This window comes from Anomalospiza imberbis, chromosome 3, assembly GCF_031753505.1.
Source record: "Anomalospiza imberbis isolate Cuckoo-Finch-1a 21T00152 chromosome 3, ASM3175350v1, whole genome shotgun sequence".
Classification (NCBI taxonomy): Eukaryota; Metazoa; Chordata; class Aves; order Passeriformes; family Viduidae; genus Anomalospiza; species Anomalospiza imberbis.
In genome coordinates this window covers 112,411,031-112,426,812 of record NC_089683.1, presented here as the reverse complement: position 1 = coordinate 112,426,812, position 15,782 = coordinate 112,411,031, and the positions used below count along the sequence as shown (strand labels likewise).

General features: G+C 43.8%; 1 protein-coding gene across 3 annotated transcripts in view; it reads right to left on the bottom strand.

The window, feature by feature from the left end:
- Positions 1-1,318: 1,318 nt before the first annotated feature.
- Positions 1,319-15,782, bottom strand: part of FOXN2 (forkhead box N2) — a 30,695-nt gene continuing 16,231 nt past the window's right edge. For 2 of the 3 annotated variants that reach the window (XM_068186530.1, XM_068186531.1), the window contains exons 3-6: positions 12,735-12,859; positions 9,129-9,193; positions 6,069-6,137; positions 1,319-5,160 (exon numbers count right to left, since the gene is read on the bottom strand). In XM_068186530.1, coding sequence (XP_068042631.1) covers positions 4,643-5,160; positions 6,069-6,137; positions 9,129-9,193; positions 12,735-12,859 — 777 coding nt within the window. In that variant the 3' untranslated portion in view covers positions 1,319-4,642. The remainder of the gene's footprint in view (positions 5,161-6,068; positions 6,138-9,128; positions 9,194-12,734; positions 12,860-15,782) is intronic. The other variant, XM_068186532.1, reaches the window with a different exon arrangement.

Below are 15,782 nucleotides of genomic sequence, written 5' to 3'. Positions count from 1 at the left end.
TGTGTCAAATTTAGACAACCATTTTTTCCAAATATATCTAATCTATTAGGTATTTCTTCAACAACTGTCCTTAAAATACAGCTGGTGTGAGTGCATAATTGCTGCAGTTAATGCTTTATTTTGAGAGTTGTGGCTCCATACAGAGGATAATTTCCAGCAAAGTCATAACAGAGGAAAACACTCCTGGGAAATTTAACAACAAGCTCAAGGTTCTCAGAATAATATAGTGAATAACAATTAGAAAAGTATCATTAACATACGACACATGGCTGTGATTTTGTCCAAACTAATTAGTGCAGTTGTTCTCTTACTAGCCTATTAAGATGAACACTAAATCAAATATATTAATAGTGCACACACATTCTGTAATGTGATTTAATTTTGTTAGATATAGCAATAAAACAAGTCTCTGTTATCACCTGAAGTACTGAGAAGGTTGTATTGTCATCAGATCCTAGAGAGCAAGCTTCACTCAGTAATTCCAGTGGGTTAAACAAATAAAAATCCAAGAGATGGACCAAAGTCTGCTTTTAATAGAGATAAGCATCATGTCACATCTTGTTTTCCTCCTCTGGTGCTTCTGCCTCTCAGGCACTGGAAGGGCACACACCATGTGTGTGCATTTGAGAGAAAAGCTGGCCCAGGAGCATCAAGCTGAGGTGTAAAATGGGATGGGGAATATTATTTCTGCTAGTAAGAGGGTTTTTTTCCCACCTGTGTGCTTTCCATAAGGCCTTCTGTATAAAGAACCAACAGACATCATAAATCATTAGAGACAGTAAACACTGGGGAAAAAAAAACCAAAACAAACAAACAAGACCTATGCTGCTTTATCCAGGGACCCATTTTTAAATTACCTGTCCTGTACTAGGCTGTTGATCTTTGAGTCTCATCCAAGTAACTTGGCCACAGCAATACAGAAGAGCAAATAATCACAGTTATTTCATCAGCAAAAGATTCAAGCTATTTCTGCTTAAACAAGTGCTTTGCACAGGAGGGCAGAAGTTAGGCAGAAGCGTTTTCAGCAATTCCCAAGATGTCAAAAGATTCCTTAGGTTCCAGGTTAAAGGGTGAAACCTTAATTACTGTTCTTCAAACATCAGGGGCCAGCTATGGATGGATGAGACTGTAAGCAAATCCTGCTGTGGACTGACAGGCGTTTCACAGATGACTTCCAGACAACCAACCCACAATGAATCACACACTGGGCTTTTTGCACTAGTCCAGTCTCGTGGAAGAAGTTTAAATGGGAAGGTGGAATGTTCAGCACCATCTGAGACCAGAGGCACGGTCTGCAGACAAAGAGAGAACACAGCGCTTTCTGTTTGCAATGCTGTTTATTTTAGAAAAGCCCCTTTGATCATCTGAATGAAAAATGTGGGCAGAAAAGTCACAAATGTTATAAAACAAAGTTTATTCTGCAATATTTTGTCATAATGAATTGCATCTCTTTGGTAAAAATAAAATTTATAAACATTTTAATTAACAGAGATTAGCATACAAAAAACTAAACTTTTGTAACAAATCGTCTTTAAAACGGGTAAGGGACTAAACCAGAGGAAAAAGGGTTAGAATTGGTCACCTACTGGCAAAATTATTCTAAACAAACCCAAGGACACTGCTTATGCTACATTAGAAACAAGCTAACGGGAATGGTTTTAAAACAACTCTGGTTCATTTGATCAGAAAGCATTCTTACAATTCACTTTTAAAATAAATAATAGTTACAATGAATTGGCAATTATAAAATGTTTTATATCACTATATGGCAGTAACATAATACTTTTAATTATGCACTTCTTAGTTTGAAGAAATGTACATTTATAAAACTGACTTGATAATGGCACTGGCAGTTAGGTGTGAAGAATGTGCTTTAAGATAAAATAGCAGGTGCAACATTTAAAATATTTTAACTTTTCTTTTCAATAAATATTTTGACCACACCATTATTAACGTGTACGAGTATACTTTGCTTTAATTAAAGCTTGTACTTTTCAGGTTGATGAAAAGTTGCAAACCACACAACTTCCATTTTGCAGTTGGATTTAAAAACGTTTGATGTGACTTCTGCAGATCAGTAACTTAGGATTGGAATCTGAAAAGCCAGTATATGTTTGTACAGTAATCACATCAGATCTACCCTGAACAGAGCAACCTCCCATGAACACAGGTCTCATACACTTCTTCACTGCATTTAAAGAACTGAATGTGGTTCATTAATACTTTTCTTGCCAAAATGTATCCAAGTCAACCATTGGCATCAACATTTTACATATGTCACTAAAAAAACCCAAAGCCCAACAACCAAAATAACTTTTAATTATACTCCATTTATACTATATACACCAGGGTCTTTAACTGAGGTGGCAAACAAACCCGAACCCAACAGATACGCAAGAGAAAGGAAGGGCAGCTCTTCTCCCACTGCCAAGAGAGGTGTTCCACGAGGGAGCTGTCGGCCTGCGCTGCCGAACGCGCGGGCAGAGGCCTGGGACAAGGCACAGGGCAGGGGCACAGCTCACCTGCCTTCCCCTTGGCACGCAGAGAGGGAAGACAGCAAAGCAGGAAGGGCAGGAAGAGCACGGCCCCGCTGCACTGCTCTGTGTCCCAGGGAAAGGCTCCCCGCTCCCACCGCTCCAGCCCTCCCAGCTGGGAGGATGGACGGGATGCAGCTTCCACTGCTAACTGCTGATCAGGTACCGGCTCTCACCGGGCACTGCGTGTGGGGACTAAATGCACTGCTAGCATCCCAGTCCTTCAGATATGCTGAAGTCATTGGCACCAACGTCAGGGTTTTACCAGCAGCACAGCCACACTCCCAATAACACCCTCCAAGTTTATCTGAGGCAAAAAATAATCCAGAACCAAATCAAACCATGGAGCTGACTGTGAACACAGCTGCCAGAACACCTGGACCTTGGTCCAGCTTTCACTGGAAGCTACAGGAAGCTGCACCCACTTCAGCAGGAGCCAGGCAGCAGCACCCCTCTTCAACAGTGTGACACTGAAATCATGGCACCGAGCAAAACCTCAGCTGCTCACAGTATTTCTGAGTATCTGAATCCTCCTTTTCACACTGACACAAGCTCTGCCCTTAGCAGTTTTCCATGAGAGCTCAAAAGCAACCCATGAGCAAGAAGAAGCAGTTGCACCAAGCGTTCACATCTTCAGCTCCTGAAATCCTAAAAACCACTACGTTGGTACCTAATTTTCATTTAAATGGTGAGTTTTACCCCTATTACCCATCAGTATTACATCCAATATCAGATCTAATTGGCTAATGCAGCACTTGTGACAGCCAGAACACACACACGTCTGCACACATGTTGCCCTGTTACAGGTGTAGGCTAACAGGAATGAAGCAGAGTATTTTCCTTCCTTTTCATGAAATAAAACAAATAATTCTTAAAACTGAATTGGAAAAAAAGAAAAAAACAAACAAACAAAAACCTGCAAAAAACAACTTTTTTTTTTTTTCTCTCCTAGTGTTTGTGCTTTAAATTCCAAAACACAGAGAACCTCAAATATTTTATGCTTGATCCAACAGCCATTGAGTCAGCAGGAGCACCACTGTTGTCTTCAAGAGGCACTGGACTGGGCCCTCAGAGCAACAGACCTTCAGCAGAATGGCTGTGCTTGCATTGGAAGTAGACAGCTTAGGACAAGATTCATGAAGAGACTGACAAATAAGGAAAAAAAAAAAAAAAAGAGAAAGAAAAAAGGGGCAAAAAACCCACACTAGTCTAAGAAAGGCATTCAAACAGCCAGGAAAATACTCCCTTAGGGAAAGGTTAACTTTTGGCTGAATCCAGCACTGTTTTCAACAGTGGACATTGGTTTCCTAAGTGGCTCTGCTCCTAATTTTCACCCAGCTTGCCCAACACCTGGTGGAAGCAGTAGCTTCACATTGGTGAGAACGTTTATGGCACATCATGCTACCTTTCAGCAACAGGAAAGATGACCTTGGATAGCTGTACACAATTCTGCAACATACTTAAGGCATCCTTGTATGCACAGTACTGTTAAAACCCACTCCAACAGAACTGCTTACCCATTTTTGAACAGAAAATTTAATAAAAAAAGGCATTATCTACAGGAAGATGTAAGTAATCACCACTGATTTTAAAAGAAAGATAGGGATAAAGTTCAACATACCACAAAAAATATTTTTTGGCTGAAGGATGTCTAGGAACTATAAAGAGGTTCTCTTATTGCAAAATGGATTTGAATCCTTTACATGGAAGTCAGAGCCCTTAGACAGAACAAAATTCACCTCTGCAGATGGGGCCAGCAGAGATGCAAATATGATCCACAGTGTGCATCTGAACAAACATATCTCTGAAAAAAAAAATAAAGTCAACTATCGAAAAGGAAAAAAAAAAAATTAAGAAGTGACCATTAAGAAGTATGCTTTTGGGTTTTCACAAGTCATGCATATCTTCTAATTTGAGAGTATTAAATATTTTCTTTTTAGGTGGTGATTTAAAAATAAATGGCTAAATTATAGTTTGTGCCAAAATAAAAAAAAAAAAAAGCAGTGAGTCCTCTTATGGCTTTGATCTCCCTTGTGAAGGGCAAAAGTAGAAGAAGTATTGCCACAATTAAAAAAAATATATGTATATATTCAACACTGACAAACATATTATTTTTTCCTTTGCTTGTGACAGTGGGTCTTTGCAGTACTTATTAAGGAGCTCAAGCACGTTTGGATGCCAGCAAGGTGGAGCAGAGACCCTGCTGCTTCCTTCAGCTCCTCATCGATCTCCTGACACAGCTCCTCGAGTGCTTTCTTGCTGGGCTGACTCTCCTCAGAGGCGTCTCCACAAGGCTGGGACGCGTAGCCGCTGTCTCCCAGAGGATCGTCTTCGTAGTCGCCGTCCGTGTCCACCTCGCTGTGAAAGCCCTCGCTGCCGTCGCTGCCCTCGTGGCTGGCCTTGGAAATGAACTCGTACACCTCGTCCAGGGAGGACAGGGAGGACACGCTGGAGCGGGAGGCGCAGCGCTGCGAGCCCATGCTGCTGGCGCTGTAGTTGTGATCCTCGCTCGGGTCGATGCTGGCGGCCGCGGAATCGCTCTCCGGCAGGGTTACGGAGCCGGGGGGATCGAAGGCGCTGCCGTAGCTCCTCTTCTTGGGTGTCTTCAGAGGCTGAGGTTTCTCACCTGAGAAAAACAGCAGGTGTCAGTAGGCAAATGCCCCAGCGAGGTCTCCTGCGCCCGGCTGGCTGCAAGGGAAACTGAATTCCAGCACTTAAAGTCACAACGTGCCCGTTTACTGTCACCCACAGAGGACAACAGTCACCACCTAATCTCTGCTAAGAGCTGGAGGAACAGAGGGGGAAATGATGCCTCAGGTTTTTGCTTTTATATTTTCCAAATTCTGTGCTGCTTTAGTGTGTGGTTCTGAGCTTCGCATTAGGGGACAGTAAGCTCTCCACACAGAGTATAGAGACAAAACAATTCCTGCTCCAGCTGGGGACCGAGGACAAATGATCCAAATCTCAGCCCCAAGAGCACAAACAACGTGGACTGAAGAGAGAAAAACAAGCAGGATGGGACTTCACAGCATAAAGCTATAATCGGACAACTAGCTCCAATATGCAAATGGATCAGAACTTTAAAAAAGTGTGAGCAGTTGCCCATTTTGTGACCGTTTTGGGTTCACCTTGGGTGCAGCCCTAGCTGGACTTTTGTGCTGCCCAAGGCGTGTCCATTGAGGCCTTCGAATAAATCCCTACTTTATTCTTTAACTCCATCTAGTCTCTCTTCTAGGTCAGCCTTCACAAGGCATCAAAGTAGCCAAGAAACTCTTCTTACTGTCTAGCACAGAGAGGGCAGGGATAGGACTTTGCAGAAAAAATTAAAAATTACCTGGGAAAGAAAAAAAAAAAAAAGGCTGCTTCTAATAAAACTCTTGCAATGCTAGCTGAAAGAATAATTAAACCAGAATTTCTTTTTGACTACTCTTACTGTTTGGGAACTAGACCATACTTGTTTCCTGAAATTTTATAGAGAAAGTATTTAGTTACTGAGTAGAGCAGAAAAACAAGAGTAAAATGGCTTATGCTTACAGTCCAGCATCCCTTGCTGAATGGAAGTATTTAACAGCATCATTGCAGTAGCAGCATCAATATCAGATTCTGTGAAGCAGAAGCAGCAAAATGTTAGAACTCAGGTAAGCCTGACAAGATGAGGCCTCTAAAATATACAAAGAATACATATATATATATATATATATATTTGCCTGTACTGGCCTACACCAAAGAGCAAGGGTGGGGGGAATGCACAAACTCAGAGAAAGCATGACCCTTGTACAGCTCAATACTGTTCCAGATCAGTCTCATACCTTAACTATGACATTTCAAAGGCCGAGCTCTCACGTTGCACTCACTGAAGCCAAGAATCAGTGACACAATTAGACTTTCATGTGACAATGCTGTTGCTATACTTAACAAGTGCCTTTTGTTTGTACCAGTTGGGAGAGAAAGATTAGAGCCACGGCACAGCAAAGCACTTCAGCAGCTCCATACCCTGGCTGTGTGAATGTGCAGGGCCCAGGGCAGCTGTGCCCATTAACACAGCACTAATTCAGCACACCTCCCTCCTCCAGCAGAATTTTCCACACCAATAAGTCAAATGGAAGAAATTGAAACTGCATGGGGGGGAAAGGGCACTGAACTGCTCAATCTAGAAAGCAGGGGGATCTAAATAATAAATAGGCACATAGAAAAGGTTGAGGTGAATTGTGGCAGTGTCAGCTGCAGTGAGAAGCACTGCTGCAAAATGCCATCCTTTGCAGAGCAGATTGCTTACATTTCTGAAAGGCACCTTGAGGATAACAGGGCAGAGAGTGACATTTCTAACTAGAACAAGGTGAAAGGGAAAAGAAACAAGCACGCCTTTCCCACTCATTTCAGGACACCCTTGTGCCCTTTAAAGAAGAGGAAATCCAATCCATTCTTTGGCTCACTTCTGCAATGGAGGATGAACACTCCTTGTACAGAACAGAAACAGGTATGGTGGACTAAGCAGGCAAACAGGAGCACAGAGACAGTGAGCTCTCACAAGAGCCTGGGTGTCTGAGAGCAGATCCCATCTGAGGTGTGGGCAGGTATGTACATATGCATGAGCAGTGAGTGGAGAACAGGGCTGGAAGGGACCAGCAGCAAGCAGAACAGGCTCTCAGCTCTGCTGAACTGGAACTGCTAAAACAAAACATCAGCACTGTCATTTTTGATGGCAACTGCTTTCCTCCCCACATTACAGGCACTGACTGTATTACTGAATTTAAGGGGAGGGTAGTACTGGGAGGGGGACTGCAGAGTTTGTCAGCGTGGCTTCCTTATCTTGATAATTCTCCCTAACTTTACCCCAGGTCAAGGAGAAATTTGAAGAGCATGACACCTTGGGAATGTTGTACCAAGATGGGAAGGGGACTGAGCTGCTGTTTCCAAAACAGGTTATGAAACATACACATTTTCCCCTTGTTTTCCATGCCTTTCATTTTAAATCCAGCATACTTTAGGCTCTACCCCACTGTACGTGTGATTTTTTTTTCTTTCTGCTTTGCCTTTCTTTGGCAGAAACAGAGCCCTTGAATTCACAGGCAGTATGCACTCAACTGACAAAAAGAAGTAGAGAAATAAAGCATGAAGAATCACTTTGCTCCACTAGTGTAATCAGGAAGTGAAATATTCCCATTCCTTACTTGCTATCCCAGACATTTTATTTTATCATCTGATGCTGGTATCTAAGCACCACCTTGTTAAAATGACAAGCAACCAGAGGCATTAATGCAATGCAGGATTACTACCTACAAAGAGTATTTCTGCACCTTAACACTCCCAAAGAATGAGGAGAGGCACTTCTGCAGTGCTCTGTGTCACTGATAATGTGCTCTGGCTTCATTTGTGATTGCTCTTCTCAACAGCGCAGTATTTCCCAAATTTACACTTCTCCAGCAGAATGGCTGAGGAAGCACCTTATTACAAGGAATTCTGTTCATCTGCACAAGAGCTGCCCTGTGGGACCCCAGGAACATGAATGGCTCGCCTCGAATGCCAGAGAAATGCTCAACAGGCTCCCCCACATGCAGAAACTAAATGATACCAGATCCCTGCCATCATTTTGGCACCTCTGGTGTAGCTAAATGGATGAGGCAACATCAGACTGGCCACCTCCAAAGCTGTCACAGGACACATCAGCAAAATCCTTAGGAGGAGAGGGATTGCTTGCGTCCTCCAACAAGCCCTGAGAACCCCAGATGCAGCAGCCCTGCAGCAGCCAGCCAGCCAAGGGATGTTTCCTTGGCACCCAGATGCCACCCCTGGGGTGGATGGCCATCATCACCTGTGGGCCAGGCAGCTGCTTGGTCTCCAAAAAACCTTGGCTTTGCTGCCTAACCAAGGCTCCTGGTTTGTGCCCAAAAACTAAAAGCAGCTTCCTCACCTCTAAGCCTAGTGAGCAAGCAAATCAGGGAGCTGGGTGTCTGCTCAGGTCCCACCTGGGCACTGCCTTTCACTATCCTGCTGAAAGAGCTGTAACAACACTCCTCTGCAACACCTTTTGTTAGACTCAACCCTTTAAAAACAAGTACTGTTCACTCTTCAGCACTTAAAAAACAAAATAATTACTATTTTTTGTCTAGGACAAGCCTAATTAAGCTTTATTAGCAAGGTGCAAGAGCTGTGCCCAACTGGGTCCTTTAAAAGAAACGCTGCAAGCCCCTGCACACTTTCTAGCTCCCTCTTGGTACCACAAGTTTTATACACTAATGTTTGCTACCTTTGGTTCTCAGGTCTTGGCCAGTAAAACTGACAAAGAGATGAGCAGCTTTCAGATTCATTTTCTGCTGAACTATTCATTAAGTAGGCCATACTTGGGAGTGATGCACGTGCTGAATATTTTGCTGTCAGAACAAGATGGCCCCAATTACACCCTGAATTTCACCTCATGGATTTAAAATTGACACAGGAGCAGCTAACATAACACACGTGCATCGTACTACATCTGGGCTCTTTTGTCATCCAGCAAACCCTTCAGAGCAGGGACACAGACAACACCAGCTGGGCTGCAGCCCATGCTTGTGACCAAAACCAGGGGAGGAGAGTGAAAGGAAATTCCAAGTTTACCTTTGAGAGCTCGGCCGTGATTCTGCTGAAGGACTGAAGTCAGGTAGGGAGGGGACGACGACCTACTGGAAAAGAAATTCAACAGCTCAAAGCCAAGCCCTGATCAGGCAAATGATTTGTACAAAGTAGAGCAGACAAAATATTATGATCATAGAAGGCTAAAAACAAAACCAACCCTATTCACCACAGAAAGGCAAGCAATTTCTGCTGCCCTCAGTAGATGGCTCAGCACTGGTTCATAGTTTGTGCAGCACTATTTAAGCCATCACCAGCATTTGAAAAACACCTCCAAATACACACACTAAGCAGAAATCTTGTGGGCAACAGTCACTGACTTCTACAGATTTTCTACACCTGCCTCAAGGCTGGATTTTAAACAAAGACATGTCTTTTTTAGTACATAAAACCTACATGTGAACAAAACAAGAGTTCATAAAGGGATGCTCAGAGGACAGGTAAGGACCAGTTGTGATCATCTGCTTTTCCAAGCAGTGGTGGGCAATTAAAAAAAATAAAACCATCAAGTAATACCAAATTAAAAACCAAATCAAGACAACAGCTGATTTTCAAGTTGATGCTATCCAGGGTGGTTTTTCATAATCAGACCAGCTTTGCACCAAAGTACCCATAAATCTCTCACAAAATAAAGGGCAAGTTAAAGCTTTCACATGTTTTTTTGTTTTTTTGTTTTTTTTCCCTGCTACACACCCAGCCCTAATTATTCAGTTTATTATAAATATATCAGTGAGCAGTTAGAAGTAACTACAACAAAAATAGTAAACACTATTAAAATTGCATGAAATGTAGCAATGTGCATCTTTTATAGTGCTGCTAGAATAATCTGAAGGGTGATAACAGAATTTTCAAGCAAAACGTGCAAGAGAAACCTCAGCTGAATGGGAAAAATGTGCAAAAATAGGGTTCACTGTCTGGTATCTTTTCCTGTAGCACCCACAGAGCTCAAAGGGAACAGATCCAAAAATGGGTGGGGGAGGGAAAAAAATTTAAAAATAAAGAAAAGCAGTGGTCTAACCCAAAATGGCTGGCTTTGCAGCCCTCAGACCCATTGCACAAAGAGATGCTGAACATCATCATCCTTCTGTCTAAGCTCAGATCCTCCAAAAATCATGTCCACATTGAGCTCCCCCAAAGTCAATTAATGCCTGGTATTGACTAAGACAAGCCAGGCATAAGGTCTGAGCAAGATGAGGACTGTGGCTGTCCCCAGGGCTGTCATTCATGTAGCACTAGAACCAGAATGCAACCAGGGGCTTCACAAGGACTTGTTGAACAAGCTGTGCAGAAATAAAACGCACCAGGCATGCCAATCATCTATGATAATACAAATTTCAGTGTCACTAGACACAGATTACAGTTTTGGAAAGCTTCTGCTCAAAGCAACAGCCTAAATTTTATTTTAAAATCGTGCTGAATGATAGGCAGACTCCCCACAAACACACTGTAAAATAATCATGAACACCAGTCTTCCCACTGGAAAATTCACAGGCTGCCACAGCTGAATTTTAGGATTACTCTGAAGATAAATTTGGACAGCATTTCAGCCTCTCTCCAGCTGAACCTCTGGGCTTCCTCCCTCTCTACAACAAGGCAGATCCTTGGGGGCCCTTCCCCAGAATTAGGCCAGAATTTAAATCAAATCTAAGCATGAAAGGGGGAAAAAATAAATCTGTTTTTCTGCATGTGATGGAAAGTCACATAAATGTTTCCTTATTATTGAAGGAAAATAAACCAGCTTTCATTAGGGAGCACTTTGGTATCTTAGTATGTTGTTTCTTATTTTCTTGTACTCATAAATACAAGCCCTGCAAAACCCTTCCCCTGTTGAAGTCAGTGGGAATTTTGCCATGTGGCTTCATTAGATCCAGGATTTCCTTGTAATTGTTGGCAAGTGCGACTAGTCCTCCAGTAAAGGGAAAAAAAAAAAGTTACCAAAAACAACAGCTTCAAATTAAAGTCCTGCTCTTCCAAGTACTTAAGCATGCAGATGAAATGCCTCCTTCCTCACACCTAATTTTGGTATGTTGCATTTATCCAAGCTAAGTAAACCACACTTAACACAGCTTTAGCTGCACTGATCTTGGAGACCCTGGAGATTTTAAAAGTTTAACTGGTCAAGGCTCTGAACTCCCTGCCCTAGGCTGAGGCTGTCAATCCTCTGCACCTCTGGCAGGACAGACCACTTCCCATCTGGATTATTCTCTACATTTTAAAAGTCTGGCTGTACTAACACAGAAGCTTTCAAGGACCAAAGCTTCACTTGAGTTGTACCCAAAGCCAGAGGTCCATCCCCTTACACAGAGACATTAAAGCCTGTAAAAGCATTATCCTCTAGAGCCCCATTACAGACATTTCAATAATCTTTATTCCCACAAACCACCAGTCATCTCATAGTTCCTAATCTGACTGTTTCTTAATATTTAAGTGTTTCAGGCTTATTTTAGTAGTGCTCCCAATTCCAAGAGAAAGCTGGAAAACAGGTTACCTCTGCCTGGCTTGTTCCAGCCCAGGATGGCACTGGGTTGGAGGGAGACCAGAGACAACTGGTTTTATCTTGTGGTTTACAAATCCCACTGGACAAGCCCATGCCACACAAAAAATCTCAAACCCCTAAGGCTTGCAAGCAGCTCCCAGGGTCAGTGTCCTGTTGGACCATGAGAAAATGTCTCCTCAGTGTTATCAGTCTTACGTCCTGCTCCAGGAATCCCAGTTCCTCCTGTTTGCTAAGGAAACTCCTTGCAGCAAGGTTAAGGCAGAGGGCAATGTACAGACACCTTAATGGCCTCTTATCTCACCCAAATTCTTCTCTGAACCAGATGAACCAGCCACACGCCTCCCTCGGAACCGAGCTCACCCAACGTGCTGCGCTGCGTTCCGTCCTCCTGCCTCCACAGGCTGACCCAGCTGCTGCTCCTCTTCCTCTGCTCAGGAACTCTGAGTCAAACTCTGTATGAGTTTGACTTCAAACTCTCCAAAATCTAGCGCCTAATCTTAAACTGTGTGGGTAAGGAAGTCCTGCATGCCCCACCTCAGACCATGTTTATGGCAAAGGCTGTCTTTTCCATCCCTGCTGCAAAATGCTTTTAAACAGCCTCCGAGAAAAACAACCCTCTCAGGGCAGCATCTCAGCACTTCACACTGTGGAAAAGTTGATTGTTTTCGACAAAAGCACAGAGTAGATACATTTTATATCCAGACAAGTGACTTACAGGAGAAGACACCCACCTCCTCCACAGCAGGCACCACCCTAGCACAGTTCTGATGGACTGTGCTTGAAAGAGGATTTTGCTCCAGGTCCCAGGACTGCCTGCCCTCTTGCAGAAATTGGGCTCTCCAGAAAGCAGCCAGCACACCCCTGACCTTCTTCTTTTACACTCTCCCACAGTTAATAAGAGACTTGAACACGCCCCAGCTGTGCTGTCTGGGAAGCCTGAGCTCATTGCATCTCCCCACCTCACCCAGCTGGTCCCACCTAAGATTGGAGTAGTCCCACTCCAATTCTGCTCTGGGGTGGCAGCAGATAGCAGCACTCCAACACCCTCTGCCACCTGGAGCAACGTGTCCTGCTTGGATGAGAACTCCACCTACCTGGGTGGCGACGCCGGCGGAGTATAAAATGCAAGTGCTGAGGAAAAAGGCTGTTTTTTCAGTGCTTGGACGAGATTGGGTTTATATTTTGGGTCAACGCACCACAAGGACCCTTTTCCATTCACCTGCAATGAAAAAACATAGCAAATTAGAAAATCCAGGACCAGGCTGGTACAGTCCTTCCTAATTTAATATCCCCAAGCTGCAGCACAGTGCAGTGACTGCACGTAGGCACATGACACACAACATCCACAGGCAGTTCCATCCTGGATGGTCCCAAAATTGAGAAAATGGCCCTGAGACCCTCACTATACACTACTGAAGCACCCATCTTGCAGGTCAGGATAGCACCTCCAAAATCCCTTCTCTAAAGCCCCGTTCCCATTTGTCCTCTACATGCTGTAAACCTTATTTTAACACTCAATAAGCACAGCTGTGAGTTTAGGGACCTGTCCAGGCATCAGTAAACCATCAGCAATCTTTTTTCTAACAGGTTTCTAGGTACGAAGCCAAAGCATTTTCCCCCTGGTTTAGATATAGACACATACTCATTAAACTTTACACCACCCTGGAAAAGGATCTTGCTCCATGTCCAGCTACAAAATGGATTATTCCCACTTTATCAGAATCTGAAAACCTAATGAATGTATTTTTGATGCATCTAACAATGTAAGCACCCCTGTGCTAGTCATTCTCTATATTAAATTTGGTATATTGAGACTTAAGGAAGATAAAGCACCTCTTGCTTGTCTCAAAGCTTTCTTCATGAATTTACTAAATAAAGAACCTATTTTTTTTGAGCCTGCTACTTCTTGCTACTTAATTAAATAGTTCTATTCTAAAACAGAAATTCTATAATTATTGACCTGACAGATCAGCTAAAAGCTCTGCACGTAGCAGCACCAGATTTTTGGGGGAAAACAGATGCTATAGAAATGGAAATGTACATGGCTGAAGGATGGGGCAGCAGCTGTACACCTGAACAGTAAGAGCCTTCCAAAGGATTTTTGGGGGCTAAATATCACAGCAGAAACCCAAGCTTCATGGAGAAGCTCCTGTGAGCCCACAGTGGCCAGCTGACCTCCTCCTGCCAGAATCATGGGGGCCAATAATACCAATTTATGGATGGATGCTCCATGATTTACCCCAGACTAAGAAGGACTTACAAAGCATGTAAGTCTGTGGTTCTATTTAAGTCACAGGGAGTTTCTGAGAAGAGGAAATACCTTGCTATCAAGAGAGAAAAATCAAGCCAGGGAGAGCCCCAGCTGAGAAAGAGATGCAGCTGCAATTGCAGCTAAAGCCACTGCCTTTAACGAACATTTCTGAGCTGCTGCATCTCTCCAAGTTATTTCTTTTTAACCTGAATCTTCCCTATACTTACCTTTTCATGCTAAAACTGAGCCCCTGTAAGATACTTATCAAAAGCTTCCTAGTAATTAATTAACAGCCATGGTGGCTGGCAGGATGATTTAACCACCCAGATACTAACAGGAGGCATCCTCTCAGCTGGCTCCATCCCTCATCTCAGTGACAGACTTACACCCTGATCCTTTACTTCTCCCAGACCCCTTTCCCCAGTACCACAACCATGCCCAACTGGCTTTTTTTTTTTCTCCTCCCTCCCTTCCACAGTGTGGAGGCTGCTGCCCCCAGGGAGCAGCAGAAATTCCCCTGAACAGCAAACCACTTCTCTACACTGTTTATCTGCTACCTTATCTGCTACTTTAGGTGAGCACTTTTGCTTCATGCCTCCTTCACTTCAGCTGCTGGGGCTTACTTCCCCTCTTTGATCTTCCCAGCAAGGTACTCCTCCAGCTTGCTGCCCTGACAACATAACACAAGGATTTTGGGTGGGTATTGCAACAGCAAGCTGAACCCGGGCACACCCTGAAGCCATCCAGATACTGACAGATCCAATGCAACAGGCAGTAAACAGGGTGACTTCTTCTTTGGGTCATGTGTAATGTGAAAGCGCACTTCCACCCACCTCTGGAGATGCTAAAAGCAGACACTGAGCTGAAGAGATGATGGAGCTGCTCCTGTGCTTTGCCTGCACCCTCTGCTTAGCAAAGACAGGGGGAGAAGCCCAGCCCAAGTCCGAAATCAAGTGTCACTGTTAGGGGAAAGCCTGCCACAGCTGGAGCTGGAAATGCCACAGAACCAATATCCAGCTTGAAAACAAGCCAGAACAGACTGTGCCATTTCTCCTGGCAAGGACTAATTCAGGACACTCTAAAATGCTAAACTGCCTCTGGAGGTTAGTATCTCACTTCAACAGTGAGGCAAGTGTTGGGATGAAATGTAGGTGTAACTTTTACTTCAGATCTAAAGGAAAAAATCCCTCCAGAGTCAGTGAAAAGAGGCCACCAGGCTCTTCTTGCTCTGCAACTCAAAACAGGGGCAATCATGTAGTTCTGAGATTAGTTTTTGGTCTATCACCTTTTCTGCATCTAATGTTTCTAATCTGACTTGCAGGATTTTATCTAGGCAAAAATGAAAGAAGGAAAATAATTCCTGCATTTTGAAGTATTGGAGCTATTTTGTAAAGACAGTAAGTTCCAGCACCCAGCATTTCAGGGCTGGATTACAGAAATGTGGGCTGGAAACAAAATGCCTCCCATGACCCAGCCTTATCCTTTACCACCACCCCACCACATCCCACACCAGTCCAGTGAGCAAAACCCAAGGAGCAGCCAAAGCAGAGCAGCTCAGCTGGTGCTGGTGGCTCAGGCTCCCTGCAGACACACGTCCCCATGCTGCAGAGAGCTGTCCTTCAGCTTCACACCCGGCCAGCAAGCCTGGCTCCATCAGGGATGGACAGTGATCACCAGCTGCATCCACCCGAGCAAGGTGAACCACTGGAAAATACTGTCTGTGTGCAAGGAGGTAAAAAATACATCCACCAAAAGGTTTACCATAGAAATGGCATCTCCCATCTCCACAGGCATACAGATGGGATCTGCCCTGCTCCTTGCTTAAATATTTGAAAAGCTACAGATTGTTTATCACCATCTCCCGACAAAAAAAAAAAAATAACCTACCACA